Source organism: Bombyx mandarina, chromosome 04 (assembly GCF_030267445.1).
Source record: "Bombyx mandarina strain Sakado chromosome 04, ASM3026744v2".
Taxonomy (NCBI): Eukaryota; Metazoa; Arthropoda; class Insecta; order Lepidoptera; family Bombycidae; genus Bombyx; species Bombyx mandarina.
Genome location: NC_143211.1, coordinates 14,313,855 through 14,341,611, shown reverse-complemented (window position 1 = coordinate 14,341,611; position 27,757 = coordinate 14,313,855). Strand labels below are relative to the sequence as shown.

At 41.8% G+C, this 27,757-nt stretch overlaps 1 protein-coding gene across 2 annotated transcripts; it reads right to left on the bottom strand.

The window, feature by feature from the left end:
• Positions 1-814: 814 nt before the first annotated feature.
• Positions 815-27,740, bottom strand: CngB (Cyclic nucleotide-gated ion channel subunit B). Of its 2 annotated transcripts, none has more exons than XM_028178422.2 (14): positions 27,569-27,740; positions 11,907-12,022; positions 11,034-11,108; positions 10,807-10,950; positions 10,581-10,723; positions 9,102-9,361; positions 8,704-8,853; positions 7,413-7,718; positions 6,733-6,856; positions 5,533-5,615; positions 4,548-4,694; positions 3,022-3,134; positions 2,191-2,503; positions 815-1,900 (listed from the first exon to the last, which is right to left on the bottom strand). In XM_028178422.2, exons 1-14 carry the CDS (start codon positions 27,599-27,601, stop codon positions 1,811-1,813), a joined length of 2,097 nt encoding a protein of 698 aa, XP_028034223.2. In that variant the 5' UTR covers positions 27,602-27,740; the 3' UTR covers positions 815-1,810. The 2 variants fall into 2 exon arrangements, with proteins under 2 accessions (XP_028034223.2, XP_028034224.2); XM_028178423.2 differs by lacking the exon at positions 27,569-27,740 and adding an exon at positions 18,655-18,844.
• Positions 27,741-27,757: the final 17 nt, after the last annotated feature.

The following is a 27,757-nucleotide window of genomic DNA, read 5'->3' as shown; positions in this document are numbered from 1 at the left end:
TCACTGGTGGTAGGACCTCGTGGGAGTCCGCGCGGGTAGGTACCATCGCCCTGCCTATTTCCGCCGTGAAGCAGTAATGCGTTTCGGTTCGAAGGGTGGGGTAGCCGTTGTAACTATACTGAGACCTTAGAACTTATATCTCGAGGTGGGTGGCGCATTTACGTTGTAGATGTCTATGGGCTCCAGTAACCACTTAACACCAGGTGGGCTGTGAGCTCGTCCATCCATCTAAGCAATAAATAAATAAATAAAGTAATTAAGTTACATGTTTTTTTTTTACTTTACGTAAGAGCTCTATAGAAAGCGCTCATCGATTTTTCTTTATTGCATGCATGGTTACCGGAGTCCATAGACATCTACAACGTAAATGCCGCCAGTAATTATGCAAATTATAATTTTTCGGGGTTTGATTTTTATTACACGATGTTATTCCTTCAGCGTGGAAGTTAATCTTGAACATTTGTTAAGTACGTATTTCATTAAAAAAATTGGTACACCGTTGCATCGTTCGAAACGAATGCACAGGACGTCTTATCCTTTAGGCCACGACGACTTATTTATGCTTTTGTAGTTATTACATCAAGACAATAATCTTGTTAACAAGTTTCCAGCATAACTCAAGCAAAGAAAACAGTGTAATTTTTAACCTTATTTCTTTTTTAGAATTTTTTCTGCAGAAATAATATAATAGAAAAAGGAAAAACCCCAGGGACAATTATTGTGATATGAATAAAATAATAATTACTACCCTTCATGTTACTACCTGCTCTGTTTGGTAGTAACGAAATTCGGGTTTCAAAAAAACAACAATATATTTTGAACATTTAATTCAAATAATTTTAGTATCGATATCATCACACACATAAATGATAATTGCAGTTTATAGTTACGTATAAGAATCTAAATTTTTTTAAAATAAACATCTATTTACGTATAGGGTATATTTCACAGATGAATTAAGTAATGATACACATATTTTTAAAATTTTGTTTTCGCCCACCGTAACTCGACCATTTATCCTTTGTTAATTCTTCTAATTATTTCTACATGCTCTATATAAAACTATATAGGAATCTATGTCCCGCGATTTTGTTCCAATTAGCTAAGCAATATTCCAAAGTTACAAATACTGAACGAAAAATGAGCCTCCTTCATTACATTTTAAGCGTATTTATTATCTATGATCTGAAGAAATACTAAACTGTCAAAATGAAATACATGCCGTTCGCGCCAAAAAGTTTTACATAGGTACATACCGTACGTATTTATATAAAGTAACGTATTGCCATTTATTTTGAGCTGGATTATGTATAGTTAGAACTCGATACGGATGCATTCCAATGACACTATTTTAATTTTTTGAAACAACGTCGCCTAAGTTATCATCATCTCTTGTATAGTTTAATTGAACAATATCAATTGTATCTTGTATTATAAGAATACAAAACTAACACGTTTTTGTGAATGTGAATAATTGATAGAAAATGAATTAAATAATTAAAGTATTCCATTAACGGCATCATATTAAAAATGTTTGATGATATAAATGAAACAAAAAGAAGCGAATAGCAGTTATTTGAAAAATAATATTTGGCACTGAATGTGTTGTTAGAAATTCTTATAACGTAACACACCCCTGAAGGAACTAATGGACATTTTAATGTCATAAAACGTATAACTTTCACAGAATATGATTAATACTTTATTCCAATTATAATAAATATAGTTAGAGTTAGATATTATTAGAGTGGATACACAACATACTAATGAAGAGTCTATATGACTAGAAATGTTTAGTTATTGTATATTTTTATTCAGCTGTAAATACAATGGTAGGCAGCGGCGTTCGTATTCCGGTGCACGTCGATGCCAAAGTTCGGTAACCTCTCGCCCGAGGATTCTGAAAGGAAATTCCGAATTAAATACTGATTTCTCTGGGTAGAGAGTAATTCGCTAGAGAGTAATTTGTTATGAGAAAAATCGAATCGATATTAGATAGTAATTTTAATATTAATATCAAAGTCGAATAACCCGTTACAAATTTTCTTTAACTAAGCTGCAGGATTTACTAATAAAAGCGTGCACTGATTTTGAAGATGATTCGATTTTATCAATTTTGTTTGTCTGTGGAACGGACAGTATAAAGTCAATAATTGGCAACACTTATTTTCTACTTAAATAAATACCTACCTTCTTCTCGGAGACAGTGGACAACCTTCGCTTGGAGGTCGCACTGGGAGCCCTCAGTCTCCGTCCTTCAGTGGCATTGCTGTGACCAGAGACGGTAGATTTCCTTCTAAGCGCAGATTCCTGTCTTTTCGCTAGTTCAGCGGATTTCCTGGCTTCCAACGCAGCGAGCCTCTGTTTGGTTTGTCTTGCTGCATTCTCCCTGATGATTTGATCCGCCCTTATGCGGAGCACCTTGGCTGCTTCTTTGTGGTACTCTAGAGCTGCGTCCAAGTCGCTACGGGAGAGCGCGAACAGGGACGAATATCCACGAGACCTGCGATGCAAGATGAATGATTTACATTTCATTAATCTATTGTTACGCCGGTAAGAGTAACGCCATCTATCGCCGAATAGTCGAACGAATATCGAAAGATCTAGTAGCACCTAGAACGCTCGAGAAGTACAGCGTCATTGTCAGATAGCGGAAACACAATACTAGAGATGCGTGGAATATTCTCGATAATTCTAGGGATGTGATATCTGTGGTGGCTATAAAAGCGTCGCAGAGATGGCACACAGTCAGTTAGTAATCAAAACTACTCGAAGCGAAACAGCGAACGGATCACCTGAAGCGAAGCCGAAGGAGCGAATTGAGAGTTTTAGTGTTTGTTGATTGTTTTAAATGTTCTAAGTGCTAATAAAGTGTTTTTGATGAGTTGGTATAACGGGAGCTCAGACTTGCAGTCCGTCAGTATTGTCGCACGATGGTTGTATCAAACAGCTATCACATCCCATTGGAACATTAAAAAAAATAAGTGACTTGTACTTCGTCCACAATTAGCTCAGACTCACCGAACTGTGGCCGTCCGCCGTCGCAGTCCCTCGATGCCCAACAGACTGATTTCTCCAAAGACGGATCCTTCCCTCAGGGTCGCCAGCACTTCGGTCTCGTCCTGGGACATTACCTGAAAAATTATTTAGTATCAAATTAAAGTCGATAATTTTCTAAATGAAACTTAGAAAAATGTAAATATTTGGTATTTTCAAAATAATATTTGAAATCATTCGTGATCCTTAAAAGGATGTAAACTGTAAAGTATGACGTAAAATATGAAATATTACAAAATTATGAAAAAACATATAGTTTAAATGGTAATTTGGTCCTCTAATTGTCATTTCTTCTATTATTCTATTCACTGGTAGCCTAAGAGGCTATTCCAGCTAAGCCCGGAGGGGTAGGTGAGCTCATGGGCTCAGCCTTTTTTTTTTTTTTACCACAGGAGAAAATCGCCGGATCCCCACCCGCACGGCAGGTGGGGTATGTGGGAGTCGAGCCTCACTAAAAACTCCTGCCGCTCACAGCCGGCGCCCTACCCCGGACCGGGCGGAAACCCAGTCGGAGCTATTGAGACGGCGGGACAGGGTTTACGCAGAGCACATTACATCCATCCCGCCGTCCCCCAGACGCCGGACCGGCGGCCGCCAGCACCATAACCGCCGGTTCCCTCGATCGACGGGCCAAGAGCCCGATTGATAGTGCCGCGCTACACCGTCCCCCGGAGCGGTCGGGGGAACGCGACCTACCACGCCGCCCCACGCCTAGGTTCCTCCCCGCACAAAGCGGGTGGAGCCCGAAGCTCTTAGGGGGACGGGTTACGGACGGGACCCCGGTCCCGACCCCCTGCTCGGCGGCGGCGGGTTTCTGCATAGTGAGGAGAGCTTTGCCTCACTGGCCCCGCCGCCTCCTTCTGCGAGATGGTGCACTCGCAGAAGTCGAGCATAGCCTTCCAAGACTCGTCGCCGCCAAGCATCGACGCCACGACGCTAGGCAGCGACAAGACGGGCTCAGCCTGAGAGAATTTGGTAACACTAATCCTAGCAGGAGCAGTGCTTCGCTGAATCTACCACCGGATCGGAATCGTGATCCACTGAGAAGATCCGGCAAGAAACGCAGTAGGGTTTTAACTAATCAAACTTTGGTAAATGTACGTATAGTGTATGGATAATTATCGCGCAAGAGAGAATACTACTATATTTGACGGTTGAACGACGTTTATGAGATTTCAATGATAAATATCCAGGATAAGTTAGGCAGCGGCTTGGCTCTGCCTCTGGCATTGCTGAAGTCCATGGGCGACGGTAACCACTCACCATCAGGTTGGGCCATATCCTCGTCTACCTACAAGGGCAATAAAAAAAAATTGTGTATATTGTGTACAAGTTCCGAACAACAACATTAGGACCGTCCATCTACCGAACAATATCACCCGCTTGGTGGAAGATCTTCCCTTCGACGTATACCCCCAAACTATGAAAGTTTCGACTATTTAAGTGGCGCAAACCCATCCCCACTCCCACCAGGGTCAGTGGCGACTTACACAGCACTCTCCGGTCTTGATGATGTACATCTGGTGCCCCACGTCTCCGCTCCTCACGACCAGATCCCCGGGCAGGAACGATACGGGTCTCAGCTGCAATACCAAGTCGCGGAGTAGAGAGTCCGAGCAGTCACGAAACAATTGCACCTATAAATTTATATTATACGTAATGATACGGTAGAGTCTAGCGTTTGTGTGGATCTCTCTCTCTCTGTCTCCCTCTCTCTCTCTCTTTGTGTGTGTGTGTGTGTGTGTGCGCGTGTATTCACGCGCGTGTGCGTGTGTATGTAATAAAACTAGAAAGAGAAAAGAAGATTAATAGAACAGAAAGTACATAATAAACAAGCAATTTTAAAGAAGCACTTTATCTGTTACTTTCTGTTGACTTATGCAGTGTGCTTAGTGCGAGTTTTTTGCGTTTGCCTACGTTTGCCGCTAGGGGCGCTGTCCAACTGCATACAGTACAGATTTGAGTTAACTTTTACGCTATCGAGAACTAACAAACTAAAAAACTCGCCTTAAGTATACAGAACGATGCGGTGCAGTTTTGATAAACAAGTTTGCAAAAATGTTGCAAGACAAATCGAAGTTAAGCATCAGACGGATGAAGATTGACCAACTATGCACTTAAAAGTAACTGAACTATGGTTTACTTTTAATTGTATTAATAAGCCTTAAGTTGATGAAAAATGTTTTATTATTATTTGGGGACTAGCTGTATCCGTCCGCTTCGCTGCCCATTTAAAATGAACATTATTATTTCTCACCCCCACAAAGATTCTCATAATTAACGCCCCCGCAACTGGTATAGGGAGTCCAACACTCACATAAATATTAGCCTATCTATTAAATACGTGTATTTTCTACATGGATTCCAAGTTTCAAGTCTACAAGACAAATGGTTCAGTAGTTATAACGGAACATCCGTAAAAACCACTGTAGACAGATACTCCAGGGAGTGGCTTTAATCAGGATCGTATCGCACCTTGCTGAGCGTGGACATGTGCACGGCCAACGCCACGTCCCGTTTCATGTTCGACGGAAGCCAGTTCAGTATTTTGGCCTCGTCTGTAAAAAAAGAAGAAGTATATCTATATAATAATACGTGAAGCAAAAACTTTGTACGTACCCCTTTTTACGAATATTCCGCAGACGGAGGAGTATTACATTTTCCACACTTATAAATTATAAAGAATATAGGAAGAAGTGCACAATGCTAATATTTTGTTAAAATAATGCATAAAAAATACATTAAATCAATAAAAATAAAACATTACGCACACTACCATGTATTTGACACACACACGCATGCATACTATTTGTTTATTGTCAAACTTTTCTTATTGCTTATAGTCTGTGGTCAAATTGAGAATAGATTAAGCATTGTATGTCTTTATTTAGTACATATTTGCCTAAAGTGTAATCTTGGCGAAATCTGTGATTAGAAGTAACAAGTATAATAATAGTCTTTGACAATAGAATCATAATAGTGTACAAACTTTAAATTTCAATTAATTATGGTTGAGTTTCGATTACTAAAGGACCACTAGTAATAATAATAAAATACCTTGGATTTAATACTGCATGCAGCCTACCAAGTCTAGCAAATCAAATATCTTATATTCATTATTGTGTATAATAATTACTATATTCGCCGTTACGTGCCTAAAATTACTGAATGGAATTTAATTGGTAGGACATCTTGTGGGTTCGCCAGGGTAGGCACCACCGTCCTGACTATGCTATTCGCGAAACATTAACGAGTTGTGGCTTAAAGGGAGAGACATCAGTTCAACTGAGATTGTCGCCAGCATTCACGTTCTGATACAAGGGGGCTTCCTAAAAAACATTTACTATTACTGTCCGTACGGGTAGGTACCACCATCCTGCCTATTTCTGCCGTGAAGCAGAAATGCGTTTCGGTTTGAAGGGTGGGGCAGCCGTTGTAACTATAATGAGACCTTAGAACTTATATCTCAAGGTGGGTGGCGGCTTTTACGTTGTAGATATCTACAGGCTCTGGTAACCATTTAACATCAGGTGGGCCGTGAGCTCGTCCATCCATCTAAACAATAAAAAATAAATAAATAAATTACTATTAATTACTAAAAAGTACGGTAGTTGTAAAAAGTATGATATGGCCTAAAAGTATAAAGTAGGCGATCATTGCATTGGCAACACAGACCGAAGCATCGCTGCTGACTCCAGGTGTAGTTGAACCAGAGCGTGACGCGGCGCTGCAGCGCGGCCGGCAGGTTGAGTCGCCGCAGGTAGCGCGCGCACCCGTCCAGCGCCTTGCGGTACTCTGTCTGCGGACGCACACTCTCAGCTCATCCAGTAGATCGCTTTACACGCGGTAAACAGTCGACGTCGCCCTAAACACGTCATTTCGGATCCTCCCGATCCACTAACAATGCTTTTAGGTACCTCAAGCACCGGTCACCGTTCTCGCCGAAAATGTCAAGTTACGCTGGCATAACCCTCCAAGGTTACCAGTTTAGGTTGGAAAAAAGGCATTGGCCTTTAATCCCGGTCATCGTTCTCATCGAACCCGTCGCTTGCGACAACGGGCTCGGCGAGTAAATTAACCCTCAGACACAGCCCACTGAGTTTCTCTTGGGGCTCAAACTGGAAGCGTTGCTAAAACTGGCCTTAGCAAGAGCAGGGCTTCGCTGAATCTACCAGCGGATCGGAAACACGACCAACTCAGAAGATCCGGCGAGAAACTCAATGGGCTATGTCTGTGGGTTAATTTACTCGAGCCATTCGTTGCAAGCGACGGGTTCGGCGAGGACGGTGATCGGTTTTGTGACTTCCATTGACGCGTCGGTCCACTGATTCAATCGTACCGCATTTCCAACTTACCCTGGCCCTTGTTGCGGTCGCTATGATGTCCCGGATCTGGCCTATGAGCAGAGCGAACACGAACACGCCCATCAGCCAGGCCGCGGTCATGTACAGGTACTCGATCGTGTTCTCCGGCTTCGGATTCTTCCCGATGGACGTGGCCGTTTTAGTTGCGAAGTAGAAACACCTGATGTAGGCGATGCCTTCGTTGTCGTAAACCCAACCGTTCGAACCGAGCCCGATGTGGTCGCTCATCGCGTAGTACGCGCACGCGTTCAAGTGGATCAAGTAGAATATGTAGCACAACGTCTTGCCTATACGGACCTGGAAGCGACGATTTCAGTTTGCAGATGCACATTTCGAAGCAGTGACGTAAAGTAAACCTAAAAACTTTGAGGGCCGCAATCTACATAAGTACTAAGTGTGTACCAAATGAACTTTAGTGTTCTGTATTCAAAAGGCAAATAAATTAAAAATTATTTAATCGACTATTTTGACTATTCATAGTCGAATCATCCTGGCTTCTAGAGCAGCGACTCTCAATCTTTTTGACCCAGGGACGTACTAATATATAGGTACTATTTACAATTTCGGGACACCTTCACATACGCACATCAAAGCGCAAGTATTCTCTGAACGTTTTTGCTGGCACTGTTGACAGTTTTAGACGAGACTTCTACCTTGCTCAATGAGCTTTTTCAGTTATGTAATAGCGTATTTGGTAGTAAATGTGTTAATTTTCGTGCAATGTTTGTAAATAGTTCTTTTTTCTAGTATTATACAGTGAACCGTTTTATTTTTGTTACAAATTTATGCAGTCGTTACCTGTAATTATCTTAGCATTTAGTCTGAGATCAATGTTACCTATAATGTTCTGTGCTGATGTATAACGTGTTGGTACCCAATAAATAAAATAAAGCGTTGTGATACGACGGTTGAGTACCGCTGTCCTAGTGTAGACAAGTATGCAACCAGGTTGAATTCTTGAATTACCATTGCTCTACCATTCGTACGTAGCAGTAAGGTATTACGGTAGGGCAAGTTACAAGTCCGCACGGGTAGTTACCACCTATATCAGCTCTGCCGTTAGTAAACGACTGGCTCTATTACACACTGCTATCTAACCGTAATAATCGTGATAAGTCAAACATCAATATACTCTACTAAGTAATGAAACACCCTGTATTTTTTAAAATAAATTTCGCGTTCGGAGCCCGACGTCTTGTGCTTAGAGATAAGTAATAAAAAATACATACATATTTCAGAATATAGGGCACACCTAGACAATTGACTGAGAGGTATTACTTACAACGTAGGGCGAGGCAAGCACTCGATCCATCGCCTGATTGAATTCCCAAAACGTTTGCAGCTTTAGCAACCTCGGGAACCGGAGGATCGCTTTCTGCGTGCCGAAATAGAAATATAGCACGTCCAGGGGTGTGAGCGAGATGACGTCGAACTGAAAGTTCAACTTTAGATTTATAATTGTGCAACTCTCAAATCACTTAGATATTATTTGGATTTTGTTCGGAGGAAAGGTTCTTAAGTTTTTTCAACGGTATTGCCCAGACGCTACGGCTGTTTTTAGTCAAACGAAAGTGACTTTTAAAATTCTGGGGCGGATATTAAGGAAGTAACCATTAAAAAAATGATTCATCGTTAAAAAGGCTTAACTAAAATAATCTATTAGAACTGTATCTACGTTACCTTGTATTGCACCTTCCTTTTATAATTTTTCCTGGTTTCGACGGGGTCATCGACCCAGAACCCTTCGTGTAAGTACATCAACCTTGGCTTCACGAATGCGACATCCAATAGATACACTAGATCACTGAAATAGTCGGCTGCCAACCACATGGGCGTGTTTTCTGGTGTTTGGTAAGGGAATGTAGAGCGTAGAGCTATCCCCCAAGCATTGTAACTGTAGAAGAATGTCACTAGACAGAGCCATCCTATGTAGAGACGACCTGTAATTATCACAGTCGGTGAAAATATTTTAGAGCAGACTAAATCGAAACAATTTTTAAATAAAGGGTTTATAAATATTGAATTCCCTCTAATGTGTAAAAATCGTCTTTTTTTTTTAATTATTGATGCACAAAACCAATTACAATCATATTACAGTACATATTAGCTAAATCGTACAAGTACTACCTAAATCTAATCTGGATTGCAATCTAAATGGTATATGCACTCAGCCAACCCGTATTAACGTACATAGCTTTGGCTATTGAAAACAAAATTACGAGATTCAGTAAAAAAAAAAAAAACAAAAAAAAATGGCATCCATATAACTAGACACAATATAACCAACACGAACATTATATTAAAAACTAGCCATTGTTAAATATGATATCCTTCACACATCTGACAGATCCCCTAAGTCTAGGTTCAAAGATATCAAGGTCACCGTGACATTTAGCCAAATCATTATACTGCCTGACCGTTCTTACCATAGGGAAGTTCATTGAAACATTGATTTTTTATGGTTTATGATGTAAACTAGGTTAAGTCGAAGTCGTTAAAGTTGAACAATTGGCGCTCAGTATGTTGCCAATTGTGGTAATTAAGACGAGTTGTTTCATGGATAGTAATAATTATTCGACTACGAATTCCGTAGTGATGCTCGAAATGAAAAGGCCAATTGGTTACTTTGGTAATCTGTTTGTGAGAACAATTGTCAACAAAAAAAAATTCACATTTGAAGTCGTCGTGACCTAAAGGATAAGCGGTGCATTCGTGTCGAGCGATGCAACGGTGTTCGAATCCCGCAAACGGAGGTACCAATTTATTTAATGAAATACGTAGTTACTAAATGTTCACGACTGACTTCCACGGTGAAAGAATAACATCGTGTAATAAAAATCAAACCCGCAAAATTATAATTTGCGTAATTACTGGTGGTAGGACCTCTTCTAAGTCCGCACGGGTAGGTACCACCACCCTGCCACCCGTGAAGCAGTAATGCGTTTCGGTTTGAAGGGTGGGGCAGCCGTTGTAACCATACTGATACTTTAGAACTTATATCTCAAGGAGGGTGGCGCATTTACGTTGTAGATGTCTATGGGCTCCAGTAACCACTTAACACCAGATGGGCTGTGAGCTCGTTCACCCATCTAAGCAATAAATAAATAAAAATTTGGAAGTATTCATCAGTTAATTTGGTTTTGGTAAATTCTTAATTACCTTGAGGATCGATTGGCATGTACGGATCGCAAAATGTGGATAGAAGGAATCCCTTGCATTTCGTGTACCGCGTAGGGGAGGCCGGTATAGGACTCTGCGGATACTCCGGTTCGCAATCCGGTTCCTCTTGAATAGGCGGTGGTCTTAAAAACAATTCAATAATTCATGAAAATATCTTTACGTAAAACAGCCGCTGGAAATGTTTGATTAAAATAACCGAACTTACTTATCACCAGAAGTTGTTTTGGTGATGTAGTTTTTTTTTAGTTCTTTGAGTTCAGTTATGGCCTTTTTATCTTCAATGCTCGAAATATAGTCCGGAGGAGGGCTTGTAGAGAAAAGTCTGACTTTCTGCAGCGGAAAGACGGTACTAAAAAAATTTTTTTTGTATTATAAAAGTCCGTTTTATGAATGTTATTAGAGACTTGTTTAAATATCAATGTGCGATTTTACCTGTTCGCTTCTAGAAACCGTTTCTGATCTTGAAGCTGAGTTTTCGTTTCGATGTTCGAGTTTGTTTGCGTCAACCTTCAAACAAAATAGATTCATTTTAATATTTGTCTTTGGTGCAATTTAATGTAAAAAAAAATTGTTTTGGTCGGGGAGTCCCCCGCGTTGTATCGCGTTCCGACCCGGTAGGTTGGTTTCAATCCAGTGGGATATCTCAGAACACCAGCGGCACCGCCCGGGCGGGTGACCGTACCGCGGAGACCGGCGTCGTTGGTTGTCGATGATCGCCTCGATGACCCGTTGGTCAGGCATCCTCGGGGGGCGCTGCGAGTCTGTTTGTAGTGATGACCACAGGAACCCCTTGCTCTTACCTGGTTCTAAGCCCGGGCGGAGATCGGATGTCGAGGGAAAGAGTGGGTAGGGATTGGTGAACCTGGTGTTGTTAACTCCCGCCGACATTACAAAGTGGATACCGTCGCGCATCTTGAGACATGAAGCCACAAACTCAATTATATCACCTTTTAAATTAAAATGCATGCGAGCGTCCAATACGCCCTAACACAAACAAGTTCTTTTAGAGTTATGATTCAGAGAAAAATTTATTGCTTAATTTCTTGAAGATTATTGTTGGTAGGTTTTAAACCGCGTTAGCAGAAACTTTAAAATATTTTAAAGTCGGATTAACGATTACATTAAATGGGCTTGCAATTTACCGCCGTCTTTCTGAAGAATGCGATAAAAGCAAATGAATTTTATTTTGACGAGATTTGAATAATAATGTACCTTATTTTTACTTAAAAGGCTTACATAGCTGTTGAGATTAAAAGTTCTGAAAAAAGGAAACCTTTTATAATAAATTTCATTGATTAAACTTACGGGTGATGAATGGGCGAGGTCTCTGGCGTACACCAAGAACCATACGGCCCACGGGCCAATGGGGTCTTAGTTCCATATTTAACATCACGGTCTGATGCTGAAGGATGAACTGTGTGCTGTAAATGCAAATTTGACATCCTTAATGTTTATTAAAAGTATATAAAATGTTTTATAGTATATTAAATTAATAATATAACAATGTTATTGAAGGTTTTGAAAGACATTGGAGTTGCCGACCTTTACAAGGGCTAAACATGTGCTCGCAGTATTGTGTTCAGTTATAACATTATGAACCGATGTTCGTAATATTGGTGTAATTTATAAAAAAAATATATAAATCAGACTACAAGGCTGCTTAAGCCGCAACGCGTGCTTTAAAATCAGTTTAATGTGTAAACTGTTTGTCGAAGAAATTTAATGACCTAAATAAAACCTAATTGACATAAAAAAATGATTAACATTTGGTTGGTCCAATACCTTAATATAGTTATTATTGAAGACCACTTTCTAATTGTTTCAGTCTTAGCTTGACCAAAAAATGCAAAATCATATACATATTTTTCACTATATATATAAACTTCAAAATAATATTTGTAGCTTTGTTTGTAAGTGATATATGCGTTGTTGTAGTGACCTCGAGGGGTCATATTAAATTCACTAAGCGAGTAGGTGAGCTCACGGGGCTCTAACCAGATGACGTTACTAACACTACCCCTAGCAAGAGTAGTGCTTCGCAGAATCTACCACAGGATCGGAAATGCGACCCATTGAGAAGATCCGGCGAGAAATTCAGTGGGTCGTTTATCCATATTGATACTTTGTACACTGAAACTTGTGAGTACTTTTTAGTTCAGTACCATCAATGTACGATGAGTACATTCAATAGATAGTTAATATTACATGTACCATTTTGCGATATTACTACGAAGTGTGTCTTTGTTGACAAGCCATTACCTACATACATTACATGCATATTACCTACATATGTACATAATAAAATACTTGACAAAGGTAAAACTATAATACGTTCCAAAGTTTTAGTATTACCAAACGAATGACACGTTTAATGTCTCCATAAAACACACACAATATTAAATATATAGGTATTGGCATTGTTATTACGCCTAGTTGTTAAATCGGACTATCAATCCATCCTAATTTTCTGGGCGACACTTGAAAGACCATCGTGACGAAAGTTTACGAGCTATTCGTCCAATGCCATAAAGTCATAACTCATAAACGTTGTCCACTCCTTATGATGTATTTACTAATCCTATATAGATTTCGTTTCTTTCTGTATTACGATACATATTACTGCATAATTATTTTGTGTAAAACCTTTTAGTGTATTTAATGTGATATAATTAAAAAGTCTTGTGATTTCTTCGAGGCGGAACAGGTGAGACAGATGATAGATAAGGTGCCTATAATAATTTTTACTACTTGTCAATTATAGAGCTTCTTGTTGGCCTTCTAGAACTAGATTTGACTTGGGTTTGAGGGTTGACGCTAGGCAGGGGGCCGGTGGTAAAACTGATGGCAAATCCCTATACAGCATGATGAGAGGATATGCTACACCGACTCCACATAATGTGGGATTAGGGCAAGAAGAAGAATGAGATTTTAGTCGATTCAAGTCACAGCCTGTTTGAAGTTAAGTAATTACTGGGGCCCATAGACATATTATTATCAGCCGGCATCTCAGCTGTCCCGTCTTGCAAGCCGGAACGAATTACTGTTTTGCCAATAAAATAGGCAGGGATTAATAATTTTAGATTAGATATTTTAGAATTTTAGATTAAGATTAATTAGGGAAATATATAAATTTCCCTGGGTTTGATTTTTATTCCCCGATATTATTACTTCATCGCCGAAGTTAAGTCGTTAAGTATTTCAGTCACAGATATTTCAGTCTGCAAAAGCAGGCCCAACATTAATTCTCTAACGCTACAATACGGCATCCTTCAAATTCACGAACAGCAAATAGTTTGTTTTTTTTAGAATTAAAAATAATAATAACCGGGGTCAAGTCACATACGGTCACTTAGCCTTAAATTACTCTCTTCCCTTCCCTATACTATGGGAATCTGAAACTGATATACTTGTTCTGCTTGTTCATCGAGTCGAACCCGCGAACCACGGCTTAACAATTAGGAACACTAACTACTCCACTACCGAGTAAGTCAATTAGTTTGATGGTCATATTAAAAACGCCGGTACACCGCGGTTACAGGTAGTCAGTCAACCTTGGCTCGGTTCACGAGTAATTTTATTTCGTCCAATGCATATTGTTCGACGCTCATAACAATTATTGTTTACGACCGTTCGAAAGCACTTAAGGACGCTTTCGTATTCAAATCACAGAGACGTGGCGGCTAATGGCGACCTCGCTTCATTGACATCGAAGGCACCTAGCTGGTACTCGAATTTTAAAGTTATACTTGATGAGAAGCTACTGACTAATGACGAAACTGAAACGATGGACGTATTTTTTCACGTTTCACGTTTTTTTTTTTTTTTTTTATTGCCCTTGTAGGCAGACGAGCATACGGCCCACCTGATGGTGAGTGGTTACCGTCGCCCATGGACTTCAGCAATGCCAGGGGCAGAGCCAAGCCGCTGCCTACCGCTTAATACTCTCCACAAGCCTCGTTTGAAGAAGGACATGTCATAGCGCTCGGGAAACACCGTGGAGGGGAGCTCATTCCATAGCCGGATGGTACGTGGCAAAAAAGATCTCTGGAAACGCACTGTGGATGACCGCAGTGGCTCCAGGTAGTATGGATGAACTCTACTCCGGTGGCGGGCGGTGCGATGGTAAAAACGAGATACCGGTATCATCTCGAACAATTCCTCAGAGCACTCCCCATGGAACATACGGTACAAAATACAGAGGGAACCGAAGTCCCTCCGCAGACCCAGAGACGTTTTGTTAACGTCTCGAATATACGAGAACGTAAGCCCAAAATAGGCTTTAACCATTTTTTGATGTTAAACAAGATAGTCTCTGAAGTCATCGTGGTTAAGGCTAAAGGTTAAAACGCCCTGTGCATTCGTATCAACGTATGCAACGGTGTTCGAATCCCGCAGGCTCGTACACAATTTTCTAATGAAATACGTACTTAACAAATGTTCACGATTGACGTTCACAGCGAAGGAATAACATCGTGTTATAAAAACAAACCCGCAAAACTATAATCAGCGTAATCACTGGCGGTAGGACGTATCATACTCTGAGAGTAAGTTTAAAGTCACAGCTTTATTAGCTGAAAAGGGCGCAAGCGACTGTACCATGGTTCAAATTCTGGAGCAAGTTTGAAATACTTTCAAATAAACACATAATTCAAGTCAGCTGTTGCGAAGGACTCGAACGTTTGAGAAGTAATAACATGTATTGCACCCGTCTTTAATGTGAAGCTGTCCTAATTTCCATTTGCATTTGCATTTGCACTAAGCATACAGTTATCCTCATAATACAGTTGAGGCTTCAACGTTATTTGTTAAGGAGTTAAAGAGCATTCACGTTATGATACCTATAGGCTTTATTACTATTTAACACAGATGGCCATCAAAACGTCTGTCCTTCCTTTTTTTTCCTACCTAAGTTGATGGTCTAGATGGGCTGTGTCTGTGGGTCAATTTACTCGCCGAGCCCTTCGTCGCAAGCTACGGGTTCGACGAGAAACGATTGTCCGTTTTTGGTAGGAAAACAGCAAGACTTTGTTTGATATCCATTCAGTAACATCATAGAAATAACAATTCCGTATTTTTTTTGTTTAAATACAGTTTTTATTTGAAATGCAGTCGCCTATGAAGTATTGGGCCCTTCCAATTCTAGATGCTCACTGTTGCTCACGGATATCAACAATGTGAGGGGACAATGAAATCGTTAGTTATCCCAGATGAACCTGTTCAAACTAGGTTTGAAGAAGGACATATTTTCAGTTTCGGACACACTGTTAGGTAGAATACACAAAGTAACTTAAAGGAAAGTATTTAAAATATTTAAAAAAGGAGCCATCCGTATGACTGACTGTGCGTCGTACCCATAAAGCCTCAGACACATCAATCTTACGCGTAGACTTATACCAAAACCGATTTTATTAATTACGTAATACTTATAAGAGCAATTAGCCGAAGCATTTTCAATTTTTTTGATAATTATTCTATAGGTTTATTCAGTAGGTACACAAGTTGATAAAGTGATTAAAGGAGGGCGCGGCAAATTAATCTATCAGAGTGTTCGTTGCACGTTAAAACCGTTTTATTTTTTTAATTCGCAATGGATTTTCAACGTTCCCCCATACCTATTTAAAACTCCCATTTGGGCGCCACGTTAAGTTACAAATACTAGAGAAGATGGACTAAGAATACTAAGATCCATTTCGGGTCATATGAATCAGTACGGACCGACCTAAGTATATTTTATCAAAGTGGATAAGACAGCTATGAACGAAAACCATAGCCATCTTTAAAACCATTACACTTTAGTGTTGAGGATTTTAAGAAAATATCCCTTTAAATTATACTCTTTGAAATCCAGAGTCCACATGTATTCAACCTAAAGTCTTACATTGCATTAGTCTTAGGACCGCAAAAGGTTAAAGAATGTGTTCAAAGCGAAGTTTATATCCATCAGTTAAAAAATAAATATAAATAAGTATAAATATCGAGAATGACTTTAATTTCGTATAAATATATCACCTACATTTGGTCAGTGACAGCCCACAAAGCGTTGGTGATTCCACTAACAGTTATCTTAGCCTAGTCTTTAAAGGTAAAAATGGTGCCCACTGAGTTTCTCGCCAGATCTTCTCAGTGGGTCGCGTTTCCGATCCGGTGGTAGATTCTGCGAAGCACTGCTCTTGCTAGGGTCAGTGTTAGCAACACTCCGGTTTGAGCCCCGTGAGCTCACCTACATACGTTAGGGTGAAGCTGAAATAGCCTTTCAAGGCTATCAGCATAGGTAGGAATATAATAATTGATATTTACGGGTAAAATCTACAATATCTAGAATAGTTTTTTTTTTTTATGATTGCAAGTTTACTGGTGGCCCGAAGGCCTTTCCAGTTTCACCAGGACAGGTGGACGAGCAAAGGCTCAGCCAAGAGGGGCGGGATTTACTGACAACTGCCCGAGCGCCTCCGAAGGAGACCTAACAACTCAAGAGCGATTGTTTCGCGAATGAATCTACTACCGGATCGGAATCGCGACCCGCTGAGAAGATCCGGCGAGAAACTCAGCGGGCTGATGCATGGGTTAGGTTGCACGTCGACCTCTTTGTCGAGTTCGACGAGTACGGTTACCAGGGTCCCTAAGCCTGCTCCTAGTATTAGAGCTGAAGGCATCTTGAAGTCGTCGTGGCCTAAAAGATAAGACGTTCGGTGCATTCGTGTTGAAGCGATGCTCCGGTGTTCGAATCCCGCAGGCGGGTACCAATTTTTCTAATGAAATACGTACTCAACAAATGTTCACGATTGACTTCCACGGTGAAGGAATAACATCGTGTAATAAAAGTGAAACCCGCAAAATTATAATTTGCGTAATTACTGGTGGTAGGACCTGTTGTGAGTCCGCGCGGGTAGGTACCACCGCCCTGCCTATTTCTGCCGTGATGCAGTAATGCGTTTCGGTTTGAAGGGTGGGGCAGCCGTTGTAACTATACTTGAGACCTTAGAACTTATATCCCAAGGTGGGTGGCACATTTACGTCGTAGATGTCTATGGGCTCCAGTAACCACTTAACACCAGGTGGGCTGTGAGCTCAACAACAAATGCTCTTGATTGACTTCCACAGTGAAGGAATAACATCGTGTAATAATAATGAAAACCGCAAATTTTAATATGCGTAATTACTGGTGGTAGGACATCTTGTGAGTTCGGACGGGTAGGTACCACCGCCCTGCCTATTTCTGTAGTGAAGCAGTAATGCGTTTCGGTTTAAAGGGTGGGGCAGTCGTTTTACTAAACTTGAGACCTTAGAACTCATGTCTCAAGGTGGGTGGTGGCATTTACGTTTTAGTTGTCTATGGGCTCCGGTAACCACTTAACATCAGGTGGGCCGTGAGCTCGTCCTCGCACCTAAGCAATAAAAAAATCCTTTTAGATGCTGTAAAAAACGCCAAATTAAGCTTTGAACATTGGAGAAAAACGTTTGTTTGCGTGTCTGTAATTGACATTTGGCTAATCTAATTGCTAATCATTTAGGCACTATAAGATCTGACACGAATGCCGGATTCAAGATTACAAAATCTAATTGAAAAACCTTGCGTTCTTCTTTGTTGTGTTGTGTTGTGCTTCTTCACGGTTTTGTTATCACGATCGAGTTTTTATGATAAGACTATTACGTCCTTTAGAATTATGGGTAGGGGGATATTAATTACAATTGAACTACAAATTATTATACATCTAATGCTAATCACTATGACCAGATATGTACTTGAAAAGAATTAAGTTTAAAATTAAAATTTTAAATTTCAAAAAAATATAGAGACATCGCGGCTACATTGAAATTTTATGTTTTAAATAAATATTCTGAGCAGGGAAACAATTTAACAAAGTGAGGACCTGAATATGTGGTGGGTCATAAACTAGGCAGTCAGCCTTCGATTGAAATAAAAACATGTTTTCAACAATGTCATTGTAGGTTCATAAGGAAAAAAAAAAAAAAAAAAAAAACACATTAGACAATTAGCTTCGGATGTCACGTTACGAAACAACAAGTTTCATTCAATCAAAATTAAACTCACCACATCGACTGTTACCTCCATTTTATTCTTTCAAAACATCTCACATTCATTGTTCATATTTTGCCACCTAAATATTTACGCAGCACGTAAACAGACGCGGGAAAATTAACATGTCGAGGTAAAATTCGAGTACGGAATTTTCCGCGTGCAAACACGCCCGGTCCGACCGATGTTGCTTAATACACTGGACGAAGAAACTGGTAGCCTTAGGGCTTTATCACACTAATGGAGGGAGCATTGTGCGATAGCGATTTGATTATTGTTAAATAAAAAATTGAAGACCCCTTCAAACTTCCAATATTGATTATCCCTACTGATAGTAGCATACTGCTTTAGTTTGTGCAACAAACATTATAAGGACGTTCAATGCACCCCAAATACAATCTTTTTTTTTTTTTGTTAAGTGGTTATCGAAGTCCACAGACATCAACAACGTAATTGATGCCATGCTTTCGGTAGGCAGCGGCTTGGCTCTGCCCCTGGAATTGCTGAAGTCCATGGGCGACAGTAGCCACTCACCATCGGGTGGGCCGTATGCTCGTCTGCCTACAAGGGCAATAAAAAAAAACCCACCCTGAGACATGAGTTCTATGTCTCAGTTAATACATTACAACCGCTGCCCCACCCTTCAAGCCCAAAGGCATTACTGCTTCACGTTCAGAAATAGTCCGGGCGGTAGTACCTACCCGTGCGGGTTCACAAGACACCCTATTACTACCAGTAACAAGACGTACTAAATAAATTAAACCTGTTTGTTTAACTGCAATTAAGCTCAAAAATGTACAAAAACAAAAAACTTTACATGTGGCTTACATTTATTATTTTGAATATAATATATGTAATAACATAATGGTGTTTTTTTGTAATAATTTGATCAGACATTCAACTACCGTACTCTCGGACCTATATAAGTTTGTTAGGTCGAGATGACACTAACTAATAAGTACGTAGAGTCATAAATAAATATTAATGAAACAATTCTTCTGGCATCCGCTAATGCCATTGTTTTACGACACACCTTTTATAGGTTGGACAACACAACGAGACAGCTGTTTGTCGATTGGAAAAAAATAAATTCCACTAAAACGACTGGAAGGGCCGTTTTTGCGGTGAATAGGCAGGTACCTCAATAATTAACTAGTTTCATTTAAATGGAAACTCATTTACGGTTCATAAAATGTCGCAATACTTTAATTTCTCCATTTGTTTAAATTTCGCGTAAAATAACCAATTAAATTTAGTACAGTGTTTTTGAAAAGTGCCGACATCGTCATTTAGGTTCACGATGTTTCTTGTGCTACTTTGTTAGGAAACCCTATGAATGGATTGCGGAGCAATACCTATAGACGCTGTGCAAAAACAATTAGATAATAAGCCTTGATAGCTACAAGATACGTCTGTGTTGCTTTCCATTCAATCAAATCAAATAAAAAATTTTTTTTATTCAACATACATGAAAGTACATAGGTACTTGTTGAACGTCAAAAGAACTACCGCCAATTCACAAAAAACTAGCCTCCGTCCTGAGAAGAATTGGCAAGAAACTCAGCGGGCATGTCTTTTATTTTTTTTGAAATATTAGATTAAAAAAAATTAATATTAGACATTTTTTTTAAATATTCATTTTTACAATGAGTATTATAAAGTAACAATTATTACAATATTGAAATGCCCGGAGCGAGCAACTCATTCCCACTTTGTGCAATCTTCTAGATAATCATTGACTTTATAGTAAGCTTTATTACACAGATGTTCTTTAATAGTTTTCTTAAACCTATGTATATGTAGGTTCTGAACATCTCCCGGGACCTGGGCGGGCCCCCGATGCGCACTCTGCGTGCCGTGGGTTCCGTCTGTGGGGGAGTTTTGCTGGACTTCCACCGGGCGCGTCCGTAGGTGGCGGATAACGGGCCTCTGGGAGCAGTCATACTCCCAGGGGTATCGCTCCTTCTCTCTCGTTGTGTTATGGCGGGAGAGATTGAGCGACGTGGACCAAAACCAGCAGGGGGGGTTCTGGGCTCTCTGCGCCCTTCACCTAGTTGAAGGGTTTTTCTTCCGGGGATGCCCGGGCCCCCGACTTCTTCCTTATTATTTTGAGTTTGTTTTTACTGTCTTTTGGTTTTCTTTATATTTTTGAATTAATTTATGTTGAGTTTGTCTGTCCTTATCTTCGTTATTATTTTGTTCTTTGTGTTTTGTTTGTTTACTATCTTCACTCTTGTACTGTTGGTTACATTTTTATGTTAGATTTTGTTATATTTTCCACTTCTTTCTTTCTTTATTCTCACCCAATCCCAAGTTTTGACGCCCGGCAACGGGACGAATGGCTGGTGGGAGACCAGTCTCGAGGGCGTCCTAGGGGACCGCACCCTAGGTAAATAAAAATAAAAAAGCATGAGCATGTCCAGCCTGAAAAAGTTATTACCCCAGGAGGGTACCTCTTGCTCTGCGGGAGGAGAATCCCTCCGTGCGGTCGAGAAATCGGCCGCACGCTGCCCCTCGTATTCTGGGGGGGCACAAGCTGTTCCGGGAAAGAGTCCGAGAAGGACGGGGAGAAAAGGAAGAGGTCCACAAGGGACGAAAGAGAAACGGTGCAAAACGAAGACCGGAGGAGAGAAAGCAGCGTTTGCTCGGAGGACAGCATGGTGGTCAGCTCCTGCTGTTCATCACCAAAGAGAACGACGCGCAAAAGGGCAAAAGGCTCGAAGAACGCAAGCTCCGACAGCAGTACCGAATCGGAGGCGTCTAGGTCAGGATCGTTGGTGTCCAGGACCAGACCATCGAAGAGAGGCCGAGGTCGTCCTCCAACGACCGGCCAATACGTGGGATTGGCGGCGGCGAAGCAGGCATACTTAAAAGCTCAACGTGAAGAGCTGGAGCTTCGCGCTGAACAGGAGGCAGTGGAAAGCGTGCACAACCTGCGTGAGAAGAGGCGCGCAGTACATTTAATATCCGGGAACATAACAGCAGATCCCGCGACTAGGCTCCAGGAGACCGCCCAGATGGCCCTTACCATCGCGGCGAAAGCGCGCAACCCGAAGGGGACGTACATCAAAGCCCTTAAGGAGATGGCCACAACAATAAAGGAGGCCACGGAAGATCTAGCTTCCAGATCGGCCAACGAGGAAACCCTGAGGCTGCAGGCACTCAGCGAGAGACAGGAGGCGGAGATCCTGCAGCTCAGGAAGGAAGTAGAGGACGTAAGAGCGGAAATGGTGCGCCTCGCTCAGACGACAGCGCAGCCCACTCCCGCCCCAACACTGCCAAACGAAGACGACGAGCGACACCTGCAGATAATCATGCGAGCAGTCGGGTCCATGCTGGACGCCCGACTCGAGGGTCTGGAGGCCCGTCTACTCCCAGAGCCTCGCTTGCGACCACCTTTGGCCGCTGACGCAAGAAGGAGGAGCAGAGAGAGCGAAATCGATCCAGACACTGCAGGTCTTGTGTCGGAGGCGACGCCGCCTTATGCGGCTCTGCCCCAGCTTGAGATCAACAAGAAAGTGAAGCCCAAGAAACAGAAGGGCAATAACAAGAAGACGACGCCGTCAGCTCCACCAGAGCCGCCAGCTCCACCCGAGCCGCGCGCATTCCCTCCGGCCCCCGCTGCCCTTACGGTCAGTTGGGCGACCGTTGCGCGTAGAGGAGCACGGCCGAGAAGGGAAAAGGAGCCAGCACCGACGACCAACGCGGAAGGCCAACGAGACAGAAACCCTGCCCCGCTCAAGCCTAAGAAGAAAGGTAGAAAGAAGAGACTTCGAACTCCGCGCTCGCAGGCTGTTATTCTGAGGCTGCACCCGGAGGCCATCGAAAAGGGGCTCTCCTACCGGGAGGTGCTCGCCGAGGCGAGGGCCAGCATCGACGCCGGAGCCTTAGGGATCCCCATCGAGAAGGTCCGGTCAGCAATAACCGGAGCCAAAATACTCATAGTGAGCGGCGAGGACCAGATCGCGAAGGCCGACTTGCTGGCCGAGAAGCTCAAGGAGGTTCTCTCTTCCAAGAGAGTAACGGTGACAAGACCGATGGTGACCGCTGCAATCCGCATAAGCGGACTTGACGATTCGCTGACGGAGGAGGAGATATGCACCGAGCTTGCGCGCATCGGCGAATGCTCCATCGATGCAGTCAAGGCTGGCTCTATCAAGCCCGGATCCGGAGGAATGGGCCAGGTTCTCGTTCGTTGCCCGATAGCAGCGGCGAAGAAGATTGTTACAGTGACGAAGCTGCGCATCGGGTGGAGCGTTGTTCGCGTCCACCTGCTGGAGGCCCGGAGGCTACAATGCTTCCGCTGCCACGCGTTGGGCCATGTGGGTGCGCGGTGCCCGTCGTCGGTCGACCGCAGCCACGACTGCTACCGGTGCGGACAGACCGGCCACGTGGCATCCGGATGCACACTGGCACCGCGATGCGCCGTCTGCGCCTCCGCCGGGAAACCAGCGGACCACACTTCGGGGGGCAAGGCATGTGCAAGGCCCCCGAGAAAACCGAGGAGAGAGGACGTCGCTGCACCCGCGGCCGCACCCGTTGCTGCAGACCGAAGTCAACTCGGCGAGACGACGACTCCGATGGACGTCCAGCCTCCGTCGGGCACAAGGAAGACCGGGGCTTTATGAAGCACCGGGCATGCCGATGAACCGAGGAGGAAGTCGTGAGGAGGAGGTCGTGGACCTCGGTTCGTAGGCAGTGAAGGCGGAGCGGGTGGTGCGGGCAGAAAGCCCCCACCCGGCTCCTGCAGGGGCCGTCGATTGCTGGGTGCGGGGGCGCCCGGTGCTCGGCACTAAGGTCCTGTGGGGTGGTGGTGCGCTGTGGCTCCAGTGCGCCCCTCACGAGTCGTGGAGATGAGAGGGGGAAGAAGTCCCCGGTGGCAGATCCCGCCCAACGTAACATTGGGGTGGGAGCCGGCGAAGGCGGGCCTATGGCGCGCACATGGCGGTACCTGGGTCCCCGCCCAGCCGGAGTGGAGGAGCTCGTTGGGGTTTAGTCGGTAGTCGTTAAGCTGGGCGGGTTTGGCGAGAGCTGAACTTAGCCCAGCGCGCCTTTCTAAAGGCGTAGTCTCCGTGGACCAATTGGTTGAGGGCGCGAACCTCGGTTCGCGACTTCTTCCTCTTTCTTCCACCGGAGGCGCGGAGTCCGACATAACCCGGTCCGACCCCCGTCGGCAGGGTATCCGTAAAGACTAGGATTCCCCATCGATACCAAAAAAAAAAAAAAAAGGTTCTGAACATCTTGTGGGATTTCGTTGTACAGGCGCACAGACAAACACCCGAATGAATTTCGTATCTTATGTAACCTACTCATTGGCACAACAAGCTTGTGTTTGTTCCTATATATTTCTATGATGTATGTCCGACTTTTTAGGAAACTCCTCAATATGTTTACGAACATACCTACATCAAATTTTCAAAAATGTACTGGGATGGCATAGTGAGAACTTTAATTTCTTTAAATTTTACCCTCAGGGATTCCCTTGAGTGCATGTTATAAATAGCTCGTATTATAGCATTACTTTAAATACCGTAAAATTCTATTGATTTCAAATAGATTCTAGCTGATTTTTCAGATTTTAGAATTAAGAATACGATAAAATGAGATCTATAATTTATTACATTACGATGCAGCATAACAATATGCTGTGTTATCTTTGAAGACAACATTAAAAAATTTCAAAGTATTCTAAGACTCTTCGCGCTTTTTTACGATAGCAACACGAATAAAGTTTAAATATCCAATAAACTATCCAACAAATGATGAAGCACAACACATGAAATTTATAGACATTATTACCGTCTATGGTTCCGATATTTTAACTATGATTTGACTATTGTTGTAGAAATGAAAAAAATCTATGCCCTGGATTAGGAAACTCTGCATCTATTTTTATTTATTTTTAAATCTCAAATACAAATAATGTGTCTGAATCTGTTTTCAATCAAGATAAATTTATATGATTAATAAATAATATAATTCCCATAATATCTCCGACTGATTTCTACTACCTGCTTCAAACACTGTATTTAATTTATTTTATTCATGTACTATATAATTCATAGGTGTGGAAAGAAGCATCTTCATATTCAAGTTTATTTCGAACTATTTCTTAAAAATTCAAATGGTTCAATCATTACGGGGATTACCGTCATTTTTAAGCCGTTTGTCTAACTTGACAGGTACGTCAATTGATGGCCATGCTGATGTATTCAGATGGGTTAGTCTTCGTGGAAGCGTCATTGTTCATTCTGTCCCAGCGAATACTACTTATTTTATATACTGATTAATTCCTGCGGGTGGAGCCAATTGTGAGCGTGTACCGGAACCTACTACCATCCCTCGTATTACTGTCGCAAAGAAGCCATGCTTTTCGTTTTGTAGGGTGGGGAAATCCTTATAATCTGTGGCGGGTAGCCATCATACAACGCAAGATAATTGACAGATGAATCTCGCTTACGTCATTTTCAAGATAAAGCGCATATATACAAGTTCCAAACAACAACATTCGGACCGTCGGTCTACCGAGCAATATCACCCGCTCGGTGGAAGATCTTCCCTTTGTCGTATCCCTACAAACTGGTGACCTGCGACGGAACAACTGCAGCCTACATCATCAGCGCATCAAGAACTTCGGCTACCACGATTCCCGCATTCTTGCAGATAAAAACAAAGTCATCAACAGTCGTCCCACAGCAAGCCAGCATTGCAGCCTCAACAGGACCATCGCAGCCGACTCACCGCGCTTCCTGGTCCTACGGCACGCACCTACACTGCCTCATCACGTCACTACAATCCATCGCAGCTCACGACCGGATCATCAACGCTTGGGGTCACACATCTCCGGCGTGGCAGTTCTGCATCACATGGATTACTCACGATACACGCGCAGCATTCAATCTCAGTCTCGACTCACCGCAGACTTCGAGCAGCACTGGCGACACTCACGCAGCATTCAACCTCAGTCTCAACTCACCGCAGACTTCGAGTAGCACTGGCACTTGCAAGCTAATCTCAGCATGGACAACGCTAACTAAATGACACGACCTCCGGTTTCGAAGGGTGGGATAGCCGTTGTAACTATACTGAGACCTTAGAACTTATATCTCAAGGTGGGTGGCGCATTTACGTTGTAGATGTCTATGGGCTCCAGTAACCACTTAACACCAGGTGGGCTGTGAGCTCGTCCATCCATCTAAGTAATAAAAAATAAAAAAAATATACCTATTTGAGAAAAGTTTTTATTTAGAGGAAAGTATTTTATTATGAGTGATGATAACTACTTACTTTACGTAGCGTGGGCTGAAAACTCCTTTCTTCTAAATAAAAATATTCAAATAACGGCTCTTTCATTTTTATGTCTGTCTAATTCTACTCTCTTACTGAACATTTTCCGTGGTAAAACTGAATCGAGAATTTATTGTATATTGTAGATTTACGAAAGGTTGAAAGCAAACTAAAAACTTATTTTAATAAAATAAAACCTTTGATATTAGCTAAGTAGCATTCCTGAATTAATTTTTCAATTTTTACTCCAATATCTTCAGTTTGTACTTCACGTCAGCTCAGACTTGTGGTATCCTCAGCACAGTTAGGCCTCGTGCGGTCTCTTTTCTCCTCTGAGTCGAGGTCCTAGTACAACTTCATCCGTTTTTTGTATTGCGTAGATAGCGTAGAGTTAATGACCCACCCAGCCTTTAGATATCAAAACGTGAATGTTATCACCTACCTTGATACCTGAAGGCAGGTCTTAATTTAGGGTAATCACGCAATTTATAACTTTTGCGGATATAAATTTTATTACGCGATGTTATTCCTTAATAATGAAAGAAATTCGCGAACATGAAGTTAATATTTTTATTATATAAAACGAGTATATTGGAAAAATGAATTCTGCAGAATTAGAACACCTTCGTAATAGTATCGCTCGTCATAATAATATGTACACCAGGCGTCTTATCCTTTAGGGTTTTTTTTTCCTACCTTATCTGTGGTCTAGAGAGACCATATCAGCGTAACCTTAACTAGTAGGTGAGCTCACGGGGATCAAACCTGACGATGTTGCTAACACGAACCTTAGCAAAAGCCGTGCTTTGCAGAATCTACCATCGGATCGGAAACTGAGAAGATCCGGCGAGAAAATCAGTGGGCTGTGTCTGTGGTTTAATTTACTCGCAGAGCCCCTCGTCGCAAGCGACCGGTTCGATGAGAACGATGACCGTTGCTTGGGGTACCTAAAAGCACCGTTAGTGGGTCGGGGGGATCCGAAATGACGTGCCTTTAGGATATGACGACTTCAAGCAAAATAGAACATGCACATCCTAAATATTACTTTAAGTAAGTACAATAACCGATCTTACGGCAACATTACTTCAAGGCTGAAATAACCGAAACGGCTTTACACACCGATGCATATTCATAATACACCCTGGTACCTGGTACACATAGAACTACAAATAATAATGACTTAAAAATAATAAAATACTCGAATATAATTAATATACTACAGGGTTAAAAGTGAGTCTCAAAAAGACCTTCGGAGATTACTATGACGTATCTTTTTTCATTTTGTCAGATTAATTCCTTAGTTTCATTGGCTAAATTTAACGTAATATGCACATAAACAAAGTTAATATCGCGTTTAACCGGTTCGACAATTCTGTTCATTGTTCTGTTAAAACTCTGTGAAAACTATATATTTATGAAAAAAATAAGAAAGATTCAGCTATCTATCCTAAATCACGGTGACAATAGAAATAAAAGCTAATTTTATATTGTTTTCTATAATCAACCTACTAAATCATTCAACAAATTTACGCTGTGAAGCGTTGATGAACATTGTACCTATATTCTTAAATATAGTTTTTCTGTTGGAATTATTTTTAATCTCTACCAATACATATTAATAATACTGGGTACTAGTACTCACCCCTTTCATAAGCTTTAGCCCGTCAAAAACCATTTTCGTTGTATTCTGAACCTGCACGATATAGAGCACTCAACAAATTTTAATAAATCACCATTATTAATATGTGTAGTTTTCTAGTAATGTAAAGAAAAACGAAATCCGAAACCTTTGCAGCGACACTCGTCAGTTTTATTAGTACGAATGATTGTA